General features: G+C 31.2%; 2 protein-coding genes across 3 annotated transcripts in view; one reads left to right on the top strand and one right to left on the bottom strand.

Annotated features, from left to right (window-relative positions):
* Positions 1-3953: 3953 nt before the first annotated feature.
* LOC136974551 (uncharacterized) lies at positions 3954-25349 on the bottom strand. The gene is made up of 6 exons (XM_067269461.1): positions 25084-25349; positions 5794-5864; positions 5418-5526; positions 5225-5343; positions 5047-5155; positions 3954-4663 (listed from the first exon to the last, which is right to left on the bottom strand). Exons 1-6 carry the CDS (start codon positions 25096-25098, stop codon positions 4481-4483), a joined length of 606 nt encoding a protein of 201 aa, XP_067125562.1. The 5' UTR covers positions 25099-25349; the 3' UTR covers positions 3954-4480.
* The window catches only part of LOC136974552 (ASNSD1 upstream open reading frame protein-like), a 29691-nt gene continuing 14038 nt past the window's right edge, over positions 10331-25983 (top strand). For both annotated transcript variants that reach the window (XR_010880652.1, XM_067269463.1), the window contains exons 1-3: positions 10331-10413; positions 14028-14100; positions 14597-14650. Coding sequence is in view for 1 of the 2 variants with exons in the window: in XM_067269463.1 (XP_067125564.1) it covers positions 14071-14100; positions 14597-14650 (84 nt within the window). In the remaining variant the exon portion in view is untranslated. The remainder of the gene's footprint in view (positions 10414-14027; positions 14101-14596; positions 14651-25983) is intronic.

Genomic DNA, 25983 nt, shown 5'->3' with positions numbered 1-25983 from the left:
ATAACTGTTTATTTATACACTGGAAAACTCCATTAAGAAGCAACGAATTAAATTTGTAAATGCACGTCCATTAATTTGTCAACTATAATCATGTAAATCCTTTATGTTGAACGGATTTTTTTTTTTATTATTATTATTTGAAACGTTACTTCTATGTATTGTATTCGCTCAAGGCGAAGTACAGTACTTATTTATATATAAAATTAACAAAAACAATATTTAAAGTTGAATAAAAATTACGGAAAATTTTCTACGAAAATCGGATTACTTTTTAAAATTTAATTATTTAAATCACTGTTTCCCAAACTTTTCAGACTATCATCCCCCCTTTTAGTGGATATATTTCTTTGTTTTTTTGTTTCAAAATGAATTTTTGCCCCGTTTTCCAACATCCCCTTGAGTCTTCTATCACCCTCAAGGGAGTGGTAGGACCCAGTTTTCAAAACACTGATTTAAATAGTATACGTACGAAAAAATATAATTGCATGTTTTACTATCATATCACGTGATAATTTATTAACACATGTTAACATATATTAGAGGTATTTATTAAATTACTCAATTGATAATTTATATTTTTACTTTCCCAGCTCTGTTACAAATAACAGAGGGAAAAGTATGGCAATGTGTCAAAAAATGGCCCTTACTAAGATTTTTACACTTTTGCACTCAGGGGACCTTGAAACATCGAAAAAAAGGAGGGTTTTTGTATGTATGAATGTCAGTGTGGTGTGGGGGCGATTTTGTTTACCCTCTTTGAAGTTTAATAACTCCTGTGTTTTTCGTCGAAAATCTCTGAAATTTTACAGGAAGGTTTGTGTATTAAGGGGATTGATGCTAGTAAATTTTGGGGGATAAAGGTCGCGGCGTGGGGGGATAAAGGGGGGTCGTGCATCGTATCGAATAGGGTCGATTTTACTCGTTATTAGCATTTACAATATTTTATAAACCCATCCATACTCTAAAATTAAGCTTTTTGCCATTTTATAATACAGTAATTAAAAATATAAAGCGTTTTTTAAAGTAAAATATTGTAACAGATAGCGCCATCAAAATTTTAAAAGTTGCCGGGAAAGTTATGCATACTCGTTGCTGGATTTTTAAAATTTCGATTCGAAATTTATTGTAAATTTTTTAAACACTCCTTCATTCTGAGTATTAAAGATTAAAATAATTTATTTAGTCAAAATTAAACGTAAAATTCGAAAAATAACTGATGAAAGAATGAATATTCCTGTATCCAGTTTCATTTAAAGAGAATCGGAGAAGTTAAATATAGTGCTATTTGTGTAAAGGAATAGTAAATAACGAAATTTGTTATTAGTTATCAAAAGGACGATGTGTACCTTACAGAAGAAATTTTTTTAACTGAAGCCATCTGCAATGCGAATTGATCAAATGTCGCTTTTAGATGAAATGACTAAAGGAGAAAAGATGTTGACATTCTAGATTCAAACTTTTTAATCAGAAAATATGAATAAACTCAATGTAAAGTTAGTAAAATACTAAAAGTTTATAATATTTTTTATGCATAAAAATATATATACTGTATAATCTTTTTTAAATATTATATAATTAAAATTACATTTCTTTTATGTAATTATGTAATGTAATTTGATACTTTAAGATATACATTTAAAATTAAAAATGAATTTAAATTGTAAATATATGATTTAATCGTATTCCAATATATACGTATATAAAATTTAAATTTTTAACAATTGTATTACGTTGTACTGTACATCTACGCTGCGAGTCAAAAGTTGCTTATAACTCCCTTGTGAAATCGAACTGAAACAGGAAAATTCTAGAATAGTAACATATTACTTGGCATTTTGGCATGCTAAAATAAATATATAATAAATATCTTTCTATCATACTAAAATTTTCCTTTACTAAGTAAGTTTTATTTTATAAGTGTTAAGTAACTTTCGTCTTATCCTTTATATCAATTTTACAGTTTATAATACGTTACAAACAGTTAAAAAAGATTTGGAACATTAATTTTTAATTTCTTAAGATTATAATTGTAATTTCAAACAATATTAGAGATTTATATTCTAAATACTAAATTTCTGTCGCCACATATAATGAATATTATATTATTATATTGCTGTTTTACAGTTGAAATTGGTAACGTTTAAACATATTGGAAAACATAAGAAGTAGGAAAATATTTCTATTTTCTTAAAACAATATTTTCAAATTACATATTATACAGCATTTTCTTTTATTTGTAGAAAGTTCATGAAAATCGAACAATAAACAAAGACAAGAAAACAAGAATCGAGGTTTATTAATGATTTAAAAATTTCATGAAAATTAAAATAAAAACAATATTTTAATGTGGCGTTAATAAATATATTTAGCTGTCGTTTGTCACTATTCAAGTCTTCAGTCAATTTGTAAAAAGAAAAGAAAGTTTATGAAATTATAGAAATATTTTGACAGTAACCACAAAAAGCTGTGTTTATTCATGATTCACATGTTATTTAATATTAAAATGAAAGAAAATGGAATTTATAAGTATACACAAGGCCTTATATGTGTGTAATTTTCATCCATATGTGTACTTCATAAAAATTTTAAAAATCTATGATTAGTAGTGAAGTGAAAAATATACAGGGTATCCACTTATGTAAATACTGTCCGCAGGCAAAAGTAATCTTCCAGCATTATGCCTAATCATGACGTTACCGTTTCTCATGCCTCTCGTCTTAACCACTATCGATAATACCGAAGTTACGATAGGATAGCAACGAGAGGCTTATATTGCATATTCAACATCAAACCTCACATTAACATCTAAGAGGGTAACGTATTATATTTTTAGACGTGGTACGACTTCGAATATGTCATATAAGCCTCCCAGATCCCTAATATCATGTGTTACTGCAAGGTACGTATTATACACCGCTGCTTTTAGGTGACCCCACAAAAAAATTCACAGGGGTCAAGTCTGGGAAACGTGTATTGCTATCCGGTGGTTGCCAAACGCTCTACAAGCCACTGGTACACGTCTGTCCAGGGTTATATCAGACGGGAAAGTAAAAGGCCAAATAAATTTATATTATATAAGTTATTAAGCCATCTATTAAGCAGATTTATTTAATTGATTTACATTATTTAATGTACTTACACATTAAGTTTTTTATTAAGAAAATAGCATTAACTCTAATCTAACTTTGTATTTTTTAGATCGTGTTAAGCTTTATCTAGTTATATTGCTTTCTGCTATTAATTTTCGAACTGTCAATCACTCTTTGGAGAGATGAGAAACAAGAAATTTTGGAGTGTTTCAGGAATCAGAACAAAAATACGAAAAATAAGATTCTGAATTTTTTCTTTTCTCAAAGAATTATTTCTTATTTTCTTTATTATGTGTTGCGAAATAATAAACATTAGATTCATTTTAAAAAATTTGAGATTCATGAAACACTTATAGTTCTGCAAAAACATTATATTATTAAAATTTTATAACTTTTTTTGTATCGTGAATTTATTAATTTATTAACTAACTATTTCTTTAAAGATTAAAACAAACAAACACGTAGTTAAAAATTAACATTCATAAATTATACAACGCACATTTTTAGAAGAGGATCAATTCTATTTAAATTTTTATGTTTAACATATTCATCATTGGAAGAAAGTGAATCATGCAAATTAACCATAGGAATTCTGTTATAATTTCTGTAAATTTGATTAATCTATCTGAACGAATGAAAATATTCTATTTTTTTTTTTTTATATATAATAAATTTCACATACATGACCTGTTAAATTGCTTAAACTAACCTTTTTCTTTCGTTTTTAACTCTTTCTGCCCTGACCAACAAGAGACCGAGTGGCTAAAATCGTTAGCCGCTCAGGTCGCGGGTTCGCACTTCACCGACGAGCTGGCCACGAGGAATTTTCCGGGCCATCTTCACCTGCCTAACACATAAAGGTGCCAGTTTCCCAAAGAAAGTCCTCCCTCAGAGAAATTCTCTTTGGCAGATTTCTAAAATGTGGCGTTGCTTTATTCTATCACTCCTTTCTTTTAATTACGAAGGCCTTTTACGTATTTATTGCAGATTTGGCCATGTCCACAATGGGGGCGACTGGGTGGTGAGGAACAAGACCCGACATATTCGTTCTGGATATGTCGGGTCCCGTCACCACACGAAAAATTTTCAGGGATTTTCGAATGTGCTTATTCGATCTCGAGTCCTTCAGAGTATTATATCAACACCTTAACTGCTTCGGCCCATCCAGCCATCAATTTAATTATACTAGCACAAAATAGATTCAATTGTAATTATATTTATTAATTTTAAAATTTCGCATTTTCGAAAATACGCTGTGATTATAATTAATGTAGCAAAGTTTTATTTTATTATCCGAAATTACGAATTTTTCATAATTTTCCGCTACGGTTTCAAGACAAATCAAAATTAATCGTTAGAGAATATCAATTGTAGAGATATCGACGAATGATTTAAAATTCAAATTTTGGAGTAGTTTCTGACTTCTGTCGGCCATGAGGATACATGCAATGTTCATCTTGCCAGGTATGAATGTTCTTATGACAAGCACAATCCGTATCTACAAAATAAGAATGAAAGAGGCGATGTTTCTTCCATGGTATATCTAGATTTTCTGCCCGAACAGACTTTCTGAGCTAAATAGAAAATTAATTTTATATTCATTTTTATCTGGCAAATTTAATAATAACATATACTGAAGAAAAAGTAAACTGTCCTTTGGTTGGTTGAACATGACTACAATAAAACAATAAAAAATATATAGATTTTCTTATTTCAAATACATTCTACATAATGTCTCTATCACAAATACTAATAAAGTCATAAACTTTTTAAATTGCACAGATTTTATGGACACCCTGTATTAAAGCTCTTTCGCCCAGTGGGTACTAATAAAACCTTTTTAGCAAACCCATTGTAAGCCTGGCTGAATCCTTTCGGTTCCGGGTTCCCAGAAAGGTAGACTGCTAAGTTAACCACTCGACTATCGAGCCATCAATTGAATAATATTAAAATCTACCTCTTCAAGATGAGGAAGTTTATAATGCGCCTTTTGAGTACTTTCAAAAATTGGTTTCTTTTCAACGAAATGACGATGGGTTTGCAAAACTGGAAATTTTCCCACAACACTCCTAAGAAGAAATAATGGTTAAAACTGTATATTCAAATTATTACTTTTATAATTAACTTTTTATTACTTTTTATTCGAAATTGATCGGCTGATTTTATCTATTGTCATTTGTTTTTGATACTTGTTTTGTTTATACCATTCGAAAGATTGATCCATCATTTCGTGAGTAGCAGATTTTGGCAAAGGCTTTGGATTAAATAGAAAAGTTATTAAATCTTTAAGTTTTAAAAATTCGCAAAAATGTTACAAACTATACAAACATCTGTTTTCTTCCCAAACCAAAAGTTGTTGTAGCTGGATGTAAGAAGATTAAAATTTTCAGGCTTCTTGATATCATAATCGAGTGGTTGCGCCTGTATAAATTCATGCCTGAAACAATCAAAGAAATAAATAGCTGTTTTGATAGTTCAACTTTAAATACAGGTTTATTCTTTAACATTGTATATACAACGGATGGATGGCTGAAGAGTTAAAGCGGTCAGTCTGTCTCTCTGCGAGCAACTCAACAGGAATTTTTCACGGGCGGTTTGTCGTGGATAAGTGGGCTCCCGTCTCTCATAGAAAAAGGCACTTTTACTGCCCACAGGCCAAAAAATTATAAATATTGTTAACGTATAGATATATATTACAAATTACCATTCATCTGTTAGAACTCCAGGTGAGTACTGCATGCATAAATTTGAACGAAGAGTTAAGGTACCAGGTCTCTGAAACAAATAATATCCATTGTCAGATTAAATTAATATGCCTCAATGTCCTTAACTCATTGGTACTTACAAATCTAGAATATCGTCTCATATTACGTTTAAATTATCTTATTTTAATGAATGTATAATTTGACTGTTAAAACATTAATGAATAATAATGTAATAAATAATAAAGAATGATTGTTATTTTAAAAAATAAAATTATTGTTAAGATTTCTACGTAATTCTTTTCATATAGTATTTTGGCAAGCCCGCTGATCGTGGGTTCGCGCTTGACAAACGAGATAGTCACGTGAAGTTTTCTGGGTTTAATTCAGGTGTCTAACACCTAAGTAAGGATCAGTTTCCCGTAGAAAGTTTCACCGGGAGGTACTCCCAGCCTACTGCTATGGAGGATCCAGAATTGAATCCGGACTAGCAACTCCCTAGGAATTTCTCTTGGGCGGTAGGTCCCTGATAATTTCATGTTCGTCCTTCAATACCTGGCCGTCTTATTGTGGATCAACCCACGGCAGGTATAGGAAAAACCCTCTTAGCGCCCACTGGACAAAAACCATAAAAAAAAGCAAAGTTTATTCCAAAGAAACCAAAATAACGTTACAGAAATTAAATTTATTATCATAAAATGTACGTTTTGAAATCACAATTTTTAATGAATTCAAACAAGCACAAGCTGAATTGCAAAAAAACTGACATTTTCCAGCAAAACGAAATATGAAAATTTCCTTTTTTAATTTTTCTTTAATGGTAGCAAACAACGGTGGGGCAGAATAAAAACAGAAAAAAGGAAGTATTAAAAAATACATAGGCCTACATTTAGTGTAATCAGCTCCATACAAAAGCTAAAAATTACCACGTTTATGTGAAGTTTGTCGCAATTTACCAGATTGTTTTGGCCAAGCGGTTTCGTTTCCTGAACACTGGGAGTTCGGTCGGGGGTTCGCACCTCGCCAGGACGAGCTAGCCACGTGGAGTTTTCCGGGTTTCTCCACGTCTGTATCGCATGAATAGGGACCAGTTACCCTTTAATTAAAAGACCTCTCAGAAGGTATTCCCCATCTTTAGAAATAATATTAAATCAAGAGAAATTTTTTTACTTAAATGGGCAACCTCTTGAATTAGTGAATAACATAAAATATTTCGATATATCTTTTAACTGGAACTGTAATTTTCATCTACATTTAAAAGAGCTTACTACAAAAATTAATTTACTTATTGACAATGTTATCTATTTATGTTCAGTATTAAAAATTACCGATATAAAATTATTAACACACTAAGTATAAAAATATTTAATGAGTTAATAATTCCTTCAATTTTCTACGCTAGCCCGATATGGGCACTTGATTTACTTTACGATTTAGAAAAACTTCACACTACTTACTTACATAAACTGTTTAAAATCGAAAGATCAGTCTCAGGTTATGCAATAAGAGCCGAAACGAACAGATATCAATTGTTTCCTTTTTTTCTGAAGAGACTAATCAGGTTTTATTACAGATTAAAAAATACCAACGCTGACAATATAAAATTTTTACATCAAAGGGTGCGTTCGTTAATAGTGGTCGCTCTGCGTCTCCGCTACTACGGGAGCACGTGCGCTGCTGTTTGTAGGCATTTAGGAACGACTGTGAAATAAAGAAAGATGGCGGCGCCCGCACTATCGATTGTATCGTGATAGAGGAATCTATAATTCTAAAATATGAGCTTTTAAAGGCAAAAGAAGGGTCTCAATTGTAAAATTTAACCATAAAATGGATTATTTGTTGAAAGAGCATTCAAAATAGCCACGAAAAAAATTAGAACGCCGGCTACCATTCGAAAAAAATTCGAAAAGACACATCACCGCGTGCACTAACTTGCGCTTTCACAACTTCTAAATTTTCATTCATAAAACCACATGATGGACTCCAAAACGAAACTATCTGAGCCACGGAGGACGCCATGTTGCTTTCCACCGTAAACTACTGCTACAAGCGGCCGTTTTTGCCATTCGACGGCGCGCACTCCGACCAGAATTTAGAAACGGGTTCCGCAGGAATTTTTAAACGGATGTCACTCGCGCGGAGTTACGCGGAGGAATAAAAGAACGCACCCAAATTATGCTAACTCAAATCAACGACTCAAGTTCTAATAAAAGCACATGGAAATATAAGTTTAATAAACTACTACAAACATTTGGAATTTCAAGTGCAATATTTGATAATTCAGAGACCAACTGGAAATAAGGTTATACACTGATGATTGATTCAGCCTTGTCACAGTCCATAATAAAGGACCAAAATTCAATAATGAATTCGGTTTATCATCTTTGGTACTTAAGTACTCTAAATATACCTACAAACTCAAACATTATAACCACTAATACAAATATGAATATTAAACGATTATTATTTTAAATCAGACTCAACAAATACTTATTTGTCAACAACACTTATATAGATTTCACTAAAGAACATTGCCATTGGTGTAAATCCAGTGACTTTTCCTTGCTCCATTTGTTAAAGAAAGAATTAGTAAAATATCGTCAAGAATATGAAATTACCGAAACAATTCATACGAACCAAAACTTAAACTATAGAGCTAGGCTAGGTAACATAGCAATAAACCAAATACAGAATATAAAATAAACAACTTTATTCAAATTACTAACGAGCTAAAACGGTATGTAACTAATTGAAAATTATTGTTAATTATGTACGTACCTTATTAATTAATCAAAATATATTATGTAAAGATAAAAATTCATTTTCATAAATATTGTCATAAAATTTATGTAATTCTACTATTGTATATAAAGAAATGTACAAAAGAATAACGGTAAAATACTACATGCAAACTTAAATGTAGTTATAAAATTAACCCCCTGTAACAAGGTTCGCCTTAGAACAAATAAACATTGTTAATAATTTTAGCAGTTTGAATGCTTGGATTAGGGAAAAAGAAATCTGATTAATGCATAAATTTATTATTAATATATTGTACTTGCATCGAGTGCTCATAATAGTAATGTTGCAAAAGGAAGAAAACGAAGCTTTGAATAATTAAAATATCAAATGCTCAATCGGTTGCTGTAGATAATTCGTTGCCATTCTTTTTCATTTTCTCGTTATCGTTGTTATCATGATTGTGGATTCAATTTCTGTTTTTACTCTTTGTCATCGATTTAACTAACATTGAATTCTGATTGGGCTGCAATTTAAAAAAAAAAAAAAAAAAAAATCTAGCAACGAGTTGCGCAATTTTTTCGGCTGTTATGAGACTTCATTTACTTTAAAAATTACTTTTTAATTCTTAATCATAATAAATAAATAAAATTATATGTAGCGTTATCTATTACGAGATTTTATTATAAAAATTTTATATATAGTATTTTTATAACAAGATCTCGTGATAGATGGCAGAGAATGACAGCGAAGAAAATATTAAAGGAGAAACGGGATTAATTTGACAGTTTCTTAAAAATTTACAAATTAAATTAGCATAAATTTTATAGTTCTAATAAGATGAATTATAACATCAAGCCATTTACAGCACAAAATATTTTATTTATCGAAAATTTTCGGCTGTCCTCAGAATCGAACATAAACTGATTGGAATTTGGAATATGGAACATTAATTTTTTTAAATTTTAATTTTAAAACTTAAGTTTCAGAATAGATAAATAAAATAAATACATCAAATAAATATAAAAATAAAATAAAAACGTAAGAAAAATATAACATAATAATAAAAAAAGGTATACTATAAATCAGTGAAATAATAAACTAAAATTAGACTTTGTTGTCAGTAGCTCCTTTACTGATCTAAAACGTTTTTCCAAGCAGTGGGCTTTGTGGTTGATGCATAAATGTTTAGTAATGTGCTTGTATATTGTTATCTTTTCATAGTGTTTCTGGTGACTCGATCTCTGTCTGTTTGTAGAACTTTTGCGTCTCAAAACTAGGAAATGTTCTCTGAATTTGTGACCACGATTGCTAATTGTGGTGTAATTGTGCCGTTTGTCTTAGCAAGATCGTTTGTTGAATAATTCCTTGCAATCTACTTAGCATATAAAATAAGTGTTCTCGACATATTAGTATCATTTTAATGTTATAAGTAACGGTGTGATAAGTCTCTGTTATCTCTACTATTGTATTTGAGACAGTATTCTCAACAATTTTTCGAGACGAAGTTCTTTTATGATATGGTAAATCACAGTTTATGCATGTATTTTGTCTTACGATTTTTATTCTCGGATCAGTTTACAGGCCTGAAGAAAGCCTGTAAATTGGCCGAAAGCGTTTGTTTTGTGATTAATGTTATTGCTGGAAAAGTACGAATGATATGTTTTTTTGATTTTATCATCAAATCTCGGGTTATTAAAAAGCTTTTTGAGTTGGCTGCTTTTGGGCTATTTTTTCAAACATTTTTGTTACAAAAGCTAAAATCATCTGGCAACACTGCTTTGATAATATTTACAAAAAAAGTAGTTGTACGGTAAGAAACTAGCTACGATTTGGATCACACTACATCAGGAACATTTGCAATAAAAGAAAGATTTGATTTTGTAAGTTATATTCCTTGAATAATAAAGCTACAAAATGCATTATTATTATTACTATTAATTTTAAGAATATTTTTTGAATTTGTGTCTATGAAGTTTCCAACTTACTTTGATAAAACTTCAAGCTCTGCAGTATAAATGCATCGACAATCATTGAAGTTTTTAAGCTTAAGATCCTCTACGTGAGTGAGCTGTATGTGCTAATCAATCTGTCTTCCATGATGTGTGGTGTTGTCTTAGTCGTGGAAAATCAATGACAGGTGACTGAGTATATTCTCAGGGATAACTCTAGATATTTATTGCTTTACACATATACAAAATAAATAAAATATATCAAACACACAAAACAATACACTGAATTGCATGGACCTGGACATGATCTTTCTTAACTAGCATGTTAGCAAGTAAACAGGTCTTTGACATTACCAGTTATGTCCAGCATTGATGTTGCCAGCCATTGTAATATACTTATGTTCCATTCAATCCATTTATTGTACATGTCCATGCGCATGTGCAACGACTACTTGATTCCAAGAATTTATATAATTTATTTTAAACAAAATTAATATTTGATTCACTTTTGTGGAACATGCTATCAGATTGGCTTGGCCAAGCTTGTATGATGTATAAATGGTCATCCTCTTGGTCATAGTTTTTACTTTCATCACTTTTGTTAGTTAGCTAAAAAATTTTTTAGCTGACTAATAAGATGAAATGGTTGAATTGAAAGTATGACCAGGAGAATATCATTGATAATCCCATTCATGTCATAGAAACTGATCAAATTTTACAGTGGCATATTCTACAGTATATAAACCAACATTTTGTACAATATGGTATAGGTTTATCTACTGTACTTACTATACAGTAGATAAACCTATGATTAAACAACTAAAATATATTCTCTTGTTTTGGATTTTTAATGGCATCTTCAAATGCATATAGGAGTTTAGTCAGTTTGTCATATTTTATTTGGTTTTTACTTATTACAAAGGAGAATCCTTGATAACATGGAGTTTCTTCTATTTTTGAGAGGAGTCATATTTTAACTTAATCGTTTAAATAGTTTCTGATCAGCATTGAAGTTGTCAAAATTTTAACAGGAGCTGGATATCTAATTTTTGATTCAATTTCCAATGCTATTTGTGATAATTTGTATAATCCTAATTATGTTAATTATATTATGGTAATAAAAGATTAATTCTGGTTAAATAAATATATTTTATTCAAATGAAATGTATATACCATATTTCAACACAAATAAGAACATGCTCTTACAACTTGTTTTCATGTTTTTGAAACAAATAAGAGTATACCTCACATGTAAGAGTATCTTCTTATGTATGCCAGCTTGTTTGGACTTATAAGAGTACTGCACTGTTGTGCTAATGTAAATTAAATGTAAATGTACTGATACATTTCATATACTATTCAGTGCAGTGGCATAGCGTGGGTGTCAGCCACCTGGAGTGGAGGAAAATTTTGCTGTCCCCTTATTTAGGTATCTCAATTTAAAAAACTAAATATACAGTAATTCTAAAGAACTTTTCAGCAAGAACAATCATCATTATTGTGTATTGTACAGGTTACAAATAAAAAAGTCATGTACTGTACGTATATATGTTTTACAATATACATATAGGCCCTACATATACAAAACGCCTTTTAGTTGCCGAGAGAAATACAGTTTAATTTAAAACAAACAATATAATAATCACATTTATTACAAAAAATTTTTACACTTATGCCACTTACATTGATATAACAGGTATAGAACACTTATGATTATACCTTGACGATTGACAAGAGTAAGTTATTAACAAATTGAATATAAAACACAAATCGACTTCTAGAACGATACTGTTACTATTTATATTTTTATTTGAAAATAATATAATTGAATGATAGAAGTCATTCTCCCTGAATATTAGTCATAAACAATCCAAGCACAAAATAAAATATGGGGAATCCCTACAAGTCAGTACAGATGATGATGCCAGTCGCTGCAATGACCAAGATGTCATTATACATTCATTTAAAGAAAAGGGATTCCCCAGTTTTGTTACAGAATAAGTAATGAAAAATTCCGTGCTCATTTCAATCGGTCTGAATCGTAGGTGCTACAAACATATGAAATGAAATGGTTCAAATTTTTACAAGATATTATTATTATTTATTGTGAAATTTTGCCGCCCCCTAAAAGTGCCACCTGGGGCGGCCCACTCCTGCTGCCCCCACTATGCTACGCCACTGATTCAGTGACATCTCTGAGGTAACCATTGTTAAAATAAAAAGACAAAATAAAAAAATGTTTCTGATACTACAGAATTTTTTTTTTAAATAGTGAGTTTATTTTAGATATTTTGCAGAGTATAGTGTTGATTTCCCCCCTTAGATATAAGAACAGCAGAGAAATATGATAAAAATTATGAATTTAATATATATTAAAATCTTCACTTTTTACATTAGAAAATAAGGAATCAAAATAGAAAGATTAATCTAACTGCTAATAATTTAATAAAATACTTTATAAATGCTTAAGTGCTTAAAATACAATTTATAAATTCAAATGTTTTTTAGCATAAGTAGCCTATTTATCAGAAATGTTGGTTTTTTTAACTTTTTAAAGATGAGTTACTGTATTCAAAAATGATTGAATTTAATCATATTTTATGCTCCATAAGTAGTTTTAAAGTGTCTTAACATAAGAATCTTTTAGTTTCTTCAAATTTTAATGTTAATTAATATTTAAATGAAGAGTTACCGTATTTTATGGACTATAAGACGCACTTTTTTCTTCGAAAAATTGCCTCCAAAATTCAGGTGCGTCTTATAGTCCATAGCATCTTATAGTCTGTAAAATACGGTATATATTCATTTTTAGAACCTTTAAAGTAGAGGACTACTTATGTCAAAACATTTTTACATCTAAGATGAAGTTATGTAATGTTAACAATGTAAAGTAGCAATGCTTTTTCCTATAAATTTTACTTTCAATTTTACATGAATAACTTTATCCATATTTCATTTTAGCATAAAAAGAATAGGAAATAGACTGTTTAGGAAAACAGTTCTATTTCCTATTCTTTTTATTTAACTGTTTTATAATAATAATTCTTATGATAATATAATATGTTAATAATTATAATGATAATATCAAACTGTCTATATTTTTTATCTCTCATAAATTTGTTATAAATTGTACATGCATATATAAACATCCATCTAGGGACAAATTAATTAGTAATTAAAATTATAATTGCCAGAAAATAGCTCGATCTTATACAACAATTAGTGTGGCTTTAAATTATATATGCATTGTAATTGGAATTTGTTATATTTTTGTTATAATTCTATGAGTTTTTGAGATAGATTTCAATACAAAATGGCAAAATCTGTAATGTTACTGGTATAACACTTCATTAAAATAGTTAAATTAAGATTGCGTAACTTCATAAAATAAATTTTCTTTTTATCAATAGATAGATATATTATTTCTATATTATTTTATTTATTTCTATATTCTATATTAATTTCTAAATATTCTAATAAGTTAGAAATAATATAAATAAATTTTATCATTTTTAAAATAATTTATAAAATATATTTTATATTAGGAAATATACATAAAGGAATATACATATGGTTTAACATTATAAAATGTCAAAACACAACCAGTTGACTAAAGAGGTAAATATATGTTTGCTTAATTTTACATTTTCAAATTATTAAATTGTATTAATAAATTTATTAAGTTAATTATTACAGATAATTTTTAACTTAATGTTTAAAAAAATAATTAAATTATTTGATTTAATAGTGAATATTATATTTACTTTTTTGAAAGAATTTTAATCTTGTTTATATCTTTAATGACTTTGTCATTTTCATTTTCTCATTAATTGTCATATAAAATAAATAGATGTTGTATAGTATTGATAAATAAATTCAAAAGAATTAATACATTTTACAAAAAATTTTGATCTTAAAATAAAAAAAAGGTAAGTTTCTGAATATAATAATTTTCCTATTTATACATATAAGACTGATTGACTGCCTTTTTTTTAAACATATATTTAGCCTTATATATCCTAATCTCTTAATCTCTAACTAAATTTAATGAGTTTTTAATTTAATGCAATATATTTAGTTTAAAAATTTACATTATTATTCTTTATATTTTTAGTTAGAAGAATTAAATGTATTAAATAGTGAACTTAAAAATTTAAAGAAAACTGCAGTGAGTAAATTTTATATTTTCTATTGATGATATATATTAATGCATGTTTAATTTTTTAAGCATTCATTTACTATAAGAAAATTAATTCTAATTTTGAAAATTAGAAAGTTGAAGTTTTTTCTAAAGATATTAGTCATAATATTTAGTTAACAATTAAAATATAAAAACTTCAATTTTTCTGAAAAATTTCGAAATTTTTCCAGCTTTTAAAAAAATCTATATTAAACAAAAATATTTATCACATTAAAGTTAACAGAAAATAAAATACATTAAGACCCCGCTTAATGCTGTTTTGATATAACGCAGTCTGCTTGAAGCCTTAAAAAAAAAAGCCCAAAATTTACGTTGATTTAAATTATTGCGGAATTTCATTGATTTGTATATAATATGATTATTTACGAACACGAACCAATTAGAAAAAAGGACACAAAATGTATATTTCTTTTAAATCTATGTTTGTTTGGTGCAATTTTGGAAAAAATATAACATCATGGATGCCAAAGGCAATATCGGCTTCACTTGGCAAGAATTAACAGATAAATGCACAAACAAAGTGTGAAAGAAGTAATTGCTGGAAATATCCAAGAATTATCAACTACCACTGTATCGTTAGGTTGACCAAGTTGTCAACCTAATCGATACAGCATGACTAAGAGATGTAGACAAGCAGGATATTGAGGAGTTACAGCAGGTTTCTGGTGAGAGCCTTACCAAAGATGACCTTCAAGAATTGGCAGAACAAGGAATTCATGTAGAACTGGAAAATAGAGATTCTGAAAACGAAGAACTGAAAAAATTTCTCTACAGATTTCCTTAGTAAAAGTTTGGCAACGGTAACCGAAATCGTTGATCAAATTGTAGCGAATGATCCAGATTTTAAAAGGAGTGCAAAAGCAAAACGAGGCGTTTTGGGTGTGATCTCTTGCTACTGACATTTGCTTAAGGTTAAGGAAAGAAAAAAGCAACAAATGAAACTTCACGACTTTATTGCAAAAAAAATCAAGAATTTCAGAAAAGTCAGGATCTTTGTCACAAAAAATGAACTTTACATTTCTGTGCGCATATGTTTATGTGTTATTTAACATATATTATTATACAAATGAATATAAAAATAACTTCAAATTAAAGTAAAATTTGTTTATTTTTGGTCACGTGTTCCCCTTTCCCTATTTACTCTGTATTAAAATGACCTCATTTAACGCTATTTCGTTTAGCACTTTGTCGTCTAGGAATGCATCCCCCGTGTTAAGCGGGGTCTTACTGTATGCATAAAATAAAACTTTCTTTTAAATCATATGGGTGAGGTGCATATTGATGCACTTAATGGGCACCTCACTCATATAATTTAAAGAAAAAGTTTCTTTCAATTCTTTGTATCTCATTAACTGATCCAAAGATGATAGAGGACAATAACAAATTTCTTAATAGTAATATTAATAAATGGTTGTACAGTAGATTCTTGATTTAATAGAGACAAAAATTGTCCTAAAGGAAAAATTTAGAAAATTTTTTTTAAATTCATAAAGAGTACACTAGAATATAAGTTAGTAAGTAAATGAATATAAATTAGTCAATATATATTATTATAATAATTTATCGTAGAGCATTGATTATCCAAACACTGATCAACTAAAACGTCGGTTAACTGAAAGAGTTCACCAATTGTGCAACGTGCGGCCAAGCGTTGTCATGTTGCAAAATCCCTTTCTCGTGTCTCTGCTCATAAAACAGCTATTTTTCCTTCAATGTTTGGCTCAAACACGTTAATTGTAGTTGATAGTGATCTCCCATGGTGGTTTCATTTGGTTTGAGCAGCTCATAATAAACTACACCCAGCTGTTTCCATCAAATGCAGAGCAGAAGCTTTGAACCATGGATTTGCCAACAATGTTGATTCGTGGCCAGGCTTACCCCACAATTTTCTATGCTTAGAGTTATCATAGTGTATCTACTTTTCATTGCCAGTCATAATATGATGCAGGAAACCTTTCCTTTTCTGCCATTGAAGCAGCTGTTCACACGTGAAAAGATGCCGTTTGACGTCTCTCAGCTTCAATTCATACAGCACCCAATGTTCTTGCTTTTGAATCATTCCTAATACTTTCAAATGTTTCGAAACTGTTGTGTGATCAACTCCTAATGATTCTGCAAGTTCTGATCTAGTGTCTGACATGAGTCTTCATGAAGTAATGCTTCCAATTCTTTGTCCTCAAACTTTTTTAGTGCACCAGGGCATTCTTTATCTTCAACATTACAATCATTATTTTTGAAGCATCCAAACCAATCTCTGCATGTTGTTTCTGACAGAGCATGATCGCTGTAAGTCTCAACAAGAATTCTGTGTGCTTCAGCTGCAGATTTTTTTTGAATAAAATAGTGCAATAAAATTTCCTGCAAATACTCCTTTTTTGGCACGAAACTTGACATGTTTAACACTATGAAAAAAAAAGTTGTCTACACTTTGGCAAAATGACATATACTGAATTTCCAGGTCGCTTATCATACTTCCTTAGAGATGTGTCACCATCTAGAAATACATGCACCAAAGTCTATATAAGAAGGTCAGGACACACATACTGGAGCCATCATTTTGGGACTTTTTGAGTCACATGTTTAAAACAAACTTGTACGAGCAATCAGCTTTATACGACATTAATTTAACTAAAATTTCATAAATTAGTTTAATTAATGTCGTATAAAACAGACTGCTCGTACAAGTTTGTTTTAAACATGAGACTCAAAAAGTCCCAAAATGATGGCTCTAGTATGCGTGTCCTGACCTTCTTATATACCATATTTTATGGACTATAAGACGCACCTTAATTTTTAAACAATTTTTTTAAAAAATAGCTATAAGACGCACCTGAATTTTGGAGGCAATTTTTCAAAGAAAAATGTGCGTCTTATAGTCTATAAAATATGGTAGACCTTGACACGAATGCAGTTCTGGTAACGCCATCTGTTGGAAAACAATGAGAACTTATTCAAGATCCCAATAGATTAACTTCTAAATTATAATTTTTTTGTTTTTATATTTTTCAATATATTTATTTTGTACAAAATAAAGAAATAATTTTTAATGATACAATAGCCACGATTATTATTATAAAAATTTTCGTTGGGCTTAACATTGATGAAAATTCAACATGAAGCGACATGCAATGGAGAAAAATTTCAACGTGGAATATATCCCTTTCCATGCGGGCGATCTACAGCAAATAATTGAGTGGAATTCGTCATGCGGCGCATTTTTTGCAGTTTTTGGATGATTTTTAAATCGCGATATTTCGCTATAAAATCGCGTTATGTTTAATCTGTTTTTTGCGTTTGATTAAGAACATATTACAGTTTACGATTGTATAATTTTTAGTTTTATACATATTTAAAATAATATGAAGTTTACGAACAAATTTGAAGGTTACGAACAAAAAAAAAAATTAATTTACAGAGAATCGCTGAACTTTGTACATCTGTTAGATAGAAACATCTGTCCTCTATTAAACAAAACAAACCGCAGCTTTCTACCTAGAGCAGGGGAGAAGTTATTGCCATTATTCACACTATGTCTCTAATTACTTAGCTGGGAGAGTAGTCGATTGTTATCGTGAAGATAGTTTTAAAAACATATTTACTCGCCTAAATATTGTCGAATTAGCTAATTTAATGTCTAAGTGCATTAAATTAGTTAATTAGAATTAAAAATCGATTTAAAAAGCGAATTTACAGTGATTGTTTACATTTTACTTCGAAGGTTGGAGGCGGGGCTTTTCGCGGCAATTTTTTCGTTTCATAAGTCTGTGATTAGTTAAAGTAACGTCAACAAAGACAGAAGAGACTCAATAAAACTGTAGAAGGAGTTTCCCTTTGATTGTTTTCAGCCAACTGTGTAGTTAACTGCAAAGATTTACTGTAGAATAGTAGGGGATGTATTTACCAAAATATTTATGGCCCAGGGGTGGTAACAAAACGTTTATTGGCTTAAACAAAGTCAATCGACCTACAGAATAGCGAATCAAAGCTAAGATCGCTGGAAAATCGAATATAACGCAAAATAATCGAATTTTTTGATTAATTACGCCGAAAGGCGTATGCCGCATCACGAATTAACGGCAAGTCACGTGACATATGCCTAAAGGCGTATAACCACATGGAAAGGGATATATATTAATATACTATATTAAGAATGTATTTTTTTGTACATAATCGGTTATCCAAAAAATTGATTCTCCAAACAACCCCAGTCCCCAATTGATTTCGATAATCGATGTATATCTTCTATATTGTAAGTTTGTTATTAATATGTTTTAAAAACATATTCAATTAACAGACTTTCAACAATAGCAGACATCCTTTCCTCAGTTAGTCCATTAAATTGTGGATTATTGTACCTTAGAAATACTGAAGTTAGAATTAAGACAGCTTTATTCCATTTCATTTTGATGTTTCATATGGAAATGTTTTATGCAATAATATATTTTCTTAATTCTGAAGAAAATAGAATTTATGCTATTTCACTTAATATATATTTTATTTTCTATTTTTACTTGTGTTAATTAATGTTGCAACAAATAGTATATTTGGCCTCAGACCAAATACTGAATATTTGGTCAAACCATTTGGCTTGATTAATGCATGTATGAAAATTGGAGTGCAAACCACATTATGGCAAGGATTGCACACCCTGATCTCTATTGGCTTGCTGTCACTACACTTTGCAAATCACATTAATTCTTGACAGTTGTAGCGGACAGACATGAGCATCATGGCAGTATGTGATACAGTGGGTGATCATATTATTAGAGCCACTTGTTAAAACTGAAATAATCAGTAATACTGTAAACATTTCAATACAAAATTTATAATCAAATCTTATTACTATGTTTTTGGTCCTAGTGGATACATATACATTTCAAATTAGTTGATTATTTTATCATTGGCAAAAATAACCATTAATAGCAAGCCATTTTGCGCTAACGCTCTCATTTAACAGTTTGTTGCCGTTTGAGTGTCATCTGCTTAATTCTTAGTTTTGTGTTTTAAAAACGTTTTATTGACTTGTTGTGGGGGTAATATTGTTGTTAAGGTATGTAATGTTTAATATGATGTTATAATGCCATTTTATATAAAAGTTGTTACAATTATGAGCTTTTCATTATTTTTAGGTTATTTTAGTCACGGGAAATTAATGACCTCACCCCTAGGAAAATTAGTTAAATTAAAACTCTCATTTTAAATACTGAGCATTCAAATAGACAAATTGTATCAATTTCAAGGGTTTCAAGGGCTTCTGTTGATAGAATTAAGAAGAAACTCGACACTAATGTGGATTTAATTTCAAACCGAAAGGGGAAATGTGGCTGAAAAAAAATTACTACACCCAGAGATAAGCGTCAAATAAGAAATATCTGTATGGAGAACAGAAAGACACCTCTGAAATTGTTGATAAAAAAGATTCAGGATGCTGATATAAATATATCACCAATGACGACTCATTGTCGTCTTAAAGAACTTGGGCTTGTGTGTCGGCGTCCCGCAAAAAAGCCGCGGCTTACACCCACTATGATGGCAAAGCGATTGCAGTGGGCAAAAGATCACAGAAACTGGACTGTTCAAGATTGGGAAAAGGTAAACCTATGGTTTTATACCAAATTATAAATTAAATGCCTTTTTTTTATATCATATTTTGAAGGTTTTAACGACTCTGCTGATTTTTTCATGTTTGTTTCTCTGACGAGTCTTCGATTCAGAGTTTGTAAGGAGACGAATTGGGGAGAAGTATTGCAATGACTGTATAGTAAGAAGAGTGAAACATCCTCTAAGCCAGGGGTCCCCAACCTTTTTGTACGTAAGAGCACATTCTAGAATACCGGCTAAACAACGGGCACCATTTATTTTTTCAAGGTGAATTTATATTTGGACATAGTTAACAGCGCTGGATTAAGCCTCTAGCGGGCCCTAGACAAAATTTAAATTGGGGCCCCATTTAAATAAGTTGCTTCTAAACAAATCTTATATAATGTGACATTAGCATGGGTGACACCTGGTGCGTATATCGTGGTGTCACTTAGAAATATTTGTAGACGGTGTTAGTAATATCGTGGCGGAGATTACTTCTGACACACGGATAGCTGTTGACCTTTTTTTTTTTTTTAGTTAACGACTGCTGAAATTTGTAGGTCACTCCAAGTTACGGGCCCTACACGTTTCCCCACTTTGATATTACGGTATTCAGAACGGACCGTTTTACTTCATTTCAGGTATGGGAAATTGCATTGGTGCAGATTTGGCGGAAGGGAAAAAGAGATCGGTCGCATTTCGCTTTCTGCTTTCATCTGTGTTGGACGCCATTTCTACTTTTGAATGGTTAATCATTCAAAGTGAAAAAACTTTTACATAGCATTTTATTGAAAACCGAAATATTTTTATTTTTATCGTGGTCACACAGTGGCGGGCACACGTAAAATGATTGGCGGGCGCCATGGTGCCCGCGGGCATAGGGTTGGGGACCACTGCTCTAAGCATTATGGTGTGGTCTGTCATCAGTAGCCAATGTACTGGCCGCCTGTACATTGTAGAGAGCACAATGAGACAAGATCAATTTATGAAGGTCTTAGACATCAAAATGCTTCCCACGTTGAGGAATGGTATCTAAATGGTGACGTTTTGTTTATGCATGACTCTACTCCTTGCCACAAGGCTAAAAAAGTCACAAAATACCTGGCAGATAAACAAATTGAGGTTTTGAAATGGCCCAGACCTTAATCCTATAGAAAACCTTTGGGAGCTGCTAAAGAGAGAAATTTTCAGGGATCTTATCACCAACAAGCGTCAATTGATAGAGCGTTTAATAGAAGTGTGGCACAGGAGTGAAGAAATAAAAAAAAAAATGCTTGAAATGCATACAAACTATGCCTAGAAGAGTTGAAGCGGTGATTGCTACAAAAGGCGGTTCAACAAAACATTAAACATATTTTTGTACATTTATTTTTAGTTCTAGAAATATAAATATAAACACCTGATTTATATATATATTTTTAATAAGATCCCTTAGAAATAAGTAAATTTAGACATTTCTCTTAGTTTCATGCTTTTATTATGGTGTAAGTTGAAAAAACGTATAAGCAAGAGACGAGAAAATTAACATCCAGGCGTTAAACTGTGTACGGATATTGCTATAATTACTAGCGCTTTTGACGAAACTATTTTCGTCTTCGTCAGGTAGATAATAATGGTTAAAATCCCTTTTCAAACCAAAAATTTTTTTGAAATGAACAAACCGCTTTAGAACTTTGGAACAAAATCAACGATGGAACTGAGCGAGAAGAAATTTAAACATGCGCGCATGGTGACATAGCGTATGCGCTATAAATTACAGAGATGTGGAGCTAGAGGTGTTGCCTTAATCTGTTATATAAATTGACCCACATAACAGGCAAATCATGCGTGGGTGTGTTGCACGGATTTAGTGCAGCGGTAAGAAAGGCCTCCCAAATAAACACGATGCTCCTGTTATTACAATGCCTGAGCATCACCACCTGGCCCCATAGCGGGGTGTATAGGTGCTGTAACACCATTCTTGCTAGTTTCGGTATCACCTTTACCTGCCCTGATGGAAAGTTGGTGTTCGGAAATACGACAAGCCAACATTCTAGTTGTCGCACCAACATAGTGGGTGTGAATACCGGATGCAGTATTTTCCAATAGGATAGAGTAAACTCCAGACCTCTCTAGTATGGTGGTAGCATCCCTGTCATTGCATAGTAGCCTCTTAAGATTTGGCTGTGGGGAGACTGGTAGAAAGAGCGCGTGTTGGCTAAAAACACGGCAAATACGTATGGTGACTCGGCCACAGAATGGTAGTGCTGGAAGGACTACCATGCATTCCTTTGGAACATGTAACGCCGTGGCAGGAAAGAGCGATCTTTTGACCTTGTTTAGGACATACCTGTACTTGGCATTAGTGTACCCCGCCGACGTTTACTGCTGAGCGAATGGCATTAAGTTCAATGTCGACAGCTGTTTGATTGGAAGATAACAAAAAAGCCCTTCTAATTAATGGGGCAATAGCTGCATTAACATAATGCTGCGGCTGGAATGCTGTAGCAGGGATTAAAGGTGGTAAGCAGCTGAATTTATGGAACACGGAGTACGATAAAGCTCCCTGGAATTTGGAGATGTTTAGATCTAAAAACGCAATAGCCCCTTCATTTTCTTTTTCCCAGGTAAAGCTGATGGTAGAATAAATCTTCGTGAGTGAACTTTTGAAGGTGAGGAAATCCTCCTCCATGTCCTGCCAAGCTACAAGGATATCGACTACATATCTGAGGTATAACAATGGGTATGCTATCGTGAGGGGGAAATTGAAGACCCTTTGCTCAACATGCCTCATGAGAAACTCCGCCAATACAGCAGAAAGCGGTGAGCCCATGGGGACCCCTTCTTGTCTCGTCTCTTGCTTATTCAGTGATCGGCGTGAAGTCCACCATCGTTACGAAAAAATGTATTTTTTACGTTGTGGCTCTAATAATATGAACACCCACTGTAAGTGATGATATCAAATGTGGATAACAATGAAATGACCTACACATGTAAATAATGGAAAAAGAACAGAGAAGGACTGCAAAGTGAAAATTTGAAAATAAATATGAAATTGAGTTGATAACATAATCGAACAAGTCGAGGCAGCTTATTGGCATGCAATTCACAGCCATCAATGCCAAATAATTGTTCTCATAGACTTTGGAAAGCTAAATGCTTGTAATGAAAGTCACTTAGTGTGCACAGGCGAAAGCCTGGGTCCGTTCAGGCTACCAAGCTGTCTCGAATCTGTGAAATCATAACTGTGATTTATATTTATACCCTTTCTCGCCCCTTTAGGATTTGAATTTCGTAAAATCTTTTCTTAGCACACCTAAACTTTACAAGAGGAACACCCTCAAATTTTTAAGTTTCTAGCACCAGTAGGCTCTGTTAATTATCCTATCAGGACTTGTTTTTTTATATACGAGTATATAGATGACTAAAGTACATAATAAGTAGGTACTTTTCATTTGATTTGTTACCTTTTTTTGATCTCTTAAAAAAATAACTTAGTTATATTACTTTTCCTTTGATCTTTTAGATAAATAAGCAAAAAATTACGCTTTCTCGAACTTGAAATATATGTTCAGCATTAATACCAAAATGATTAATTTACTGTGTTTTTGTTATTTCTTACTCCTGTTTTTAGGTATTCGGTATTCGGCTGAATAGTGATTAAATATTTGGTATTTGGCCTATTCGTTGCATAACTAGTGTTAATACTTTTATTTAATACTAGTTGATGTACTAGGCAATGCTTGGGTGTTATGAAAACATTAAATAGGTTCAAAGACTACATGAATGTTTGTTACTTGGTGACTCTACAGTAGTTATAGACAACTTGCATGTGACATAATGGAGTCATTGATGTATATGTTGTGCATGTGCATTTTGCCTGGTGCCATATTTGTGATGTTTCCGTTTTATTTTAACCTCACTGGATACATGACAGAGTGACCAAACTTTAAATGGGGGAAAGCGTAAACTTTGAATGGTTCACCTAATGGTGAGGTATGGTGTAAATAAATTTTAAAATAGAATAAAACAAATTTGACAATTACAAAAAACAAAAAAGAATTACCACACAGCACTTAGAAGCGATACTCTGCAATGGTCAATAAAACTATCATAAAACGTACATTTTTAATCAGTACAATGATACAATGATCAAGTGTCATAGTTTGTTTTAATGAACTTAAATTTCTCTTGCTGGAAGAGCTCTGTTCTGAAGAATTCTACCAAAATCTTTGAATCAACCCTGCCACTTGCTACAAAATTAAGCTTTAAGTGATTTGTATGCTTTTGTGTGGTTAAGAGTTAAAAATTGGGTTATTAAGACAAGGTATTCTTCGACTATCTATTTTTGACCATAAACTATGATCTTCTAAGAACAAATTCTAGTCATCTTTGTACAGATCAATTCCACTATACATTAATTAAAATTTTACTTCTGTACCAGTCAACATCTTGACTAGTAAAAGTTGTTAAATGAATAAATAACCTAGTAAAAAATCCACCAATGAGTTATGTAACATTTCCAGCTGTTATGAGACCTTAACAGGCATCTTGGGGCATATGTATCCAGCAGATACACGGCTTTTTTTTTTATTGAATTTCTCAAAAATAACAGTTGAACTGCAGACTTTGTAGCATTCCTCAACCAATATGTTCTAAAGCAATTCCTATAGTCGTTTTCAAGTTTATAGCCCTTTTTCAGAGAAATTTTACAAAAAACAATATCTTACTACCACCTGCAGTAAATTCTCTTGCAGCGTGAGAGTGCTGTACTCTCGATTGTTGTACATAACAATTGCGATTCAGTAAAATAATAATGTAGAATATTTAAACTTTACCAATATGCTATACATTCTATCTTTTTCTCCTGGTTTTAATGACCAGGCCAAACCAAATTCATTTCAAATAAGTCATTGCAGCTATTTTTTACAACACAATTTTCTTGTTTTGGTGTTATTGCTCTGCTTTCTCCCAATCAGGGCATAAGAAATTTAATGCTGTCAAGTTTGCAACAATTAAAATTCATGTTCATTACGTAGCAATACCATTTAGTAATTGTGACCCAAACATTTATTTGGTAATTTTATCAATATTTTAAAATTATTAAAAATAAAATTATAGAATTCATTACTGGCAATGCTAGTTGTTCAATCTAAAAGAAAACATTCCCCTGAGTGCAAGAAAACAATTTGTTAGTCATTTGACCCTGTTAGAGAAGGGAGTTTTTGAAAACAGAGTAATAAAATAATTAGAAGTTTGCTGACCTTCACAGTGGAGGTCCAGCCTAATCTATTACTTTAGCAGGAGACAATAAACAGAGCTTTGCTACCTGAACTTGAAAGATAATGCAATCCTGTGAAATTTAACAAATCTGATGTCAATAAGTGAAAGTTGAAATGATTTATAGTGAGTTGATATTTGATAAGTTTAGTTTTTTGCATTTACAGATCAAATTACAGAAAATATAAATAAAAATCTCATTTTTTTTAAACCGGCAAGCAGCATTTTATACTGTTAGATAGTAGAGGAAATGTAGAAATTGAAGATATAATTGTAGTCAAGCATATATATTTGTAAAAGTATAAAAATTGTATTAATTTGCATTATGTATCCCATGGATGTAATGCCCCAAGTGAGCTCTCAAAACTCTGTGTGCCTAAAGGGGAGATAATTAAAAATAAATTTATATTATTAAGCATAAATTGATATGTGTAAGAACAGAATTGGATGTGAAATAA

This window comes from Centruroides vittatus, unplaced genomic scaffold, assembly GCF_030686945.1.
Source record: "Centruroides vittatus isolate TY-2023 unplaced genomic scaffold, ASM3068694v2 contig_350, whole genome shotgun sequence".
Classification (NCBI taxonomy): Eukaryota; Metazoa; Arthropoda; class Arachnida; order Scorpiones; family Buthidae; genus Centruroides; species Centruroides vittatus.
The sequence above is the reverse complement of the archived record's forward strand: the minus strand, read 5'-3'. Positions and strand labels throughout refer to the sequence as shown.

Coding starts and splice junctions, on each gene's coding strand:
- LOC136974551 (XM_067269461.1), bottom strand. Junction 5,156..5,224: donor CGATCAATTTCGAATAAAAA/GTAATAAAAAGT, acceptor TCTTCTTAGGAG/TGTTGTGGGAAAATTTCCAG. Junction 4,664..5,046: donor AACTTCCTCATCTTGAAGAG/GTAGATTTTAAT, acceptor TTTTCTATTTAG/CTCAGAAAGTCTGTTCGGGC.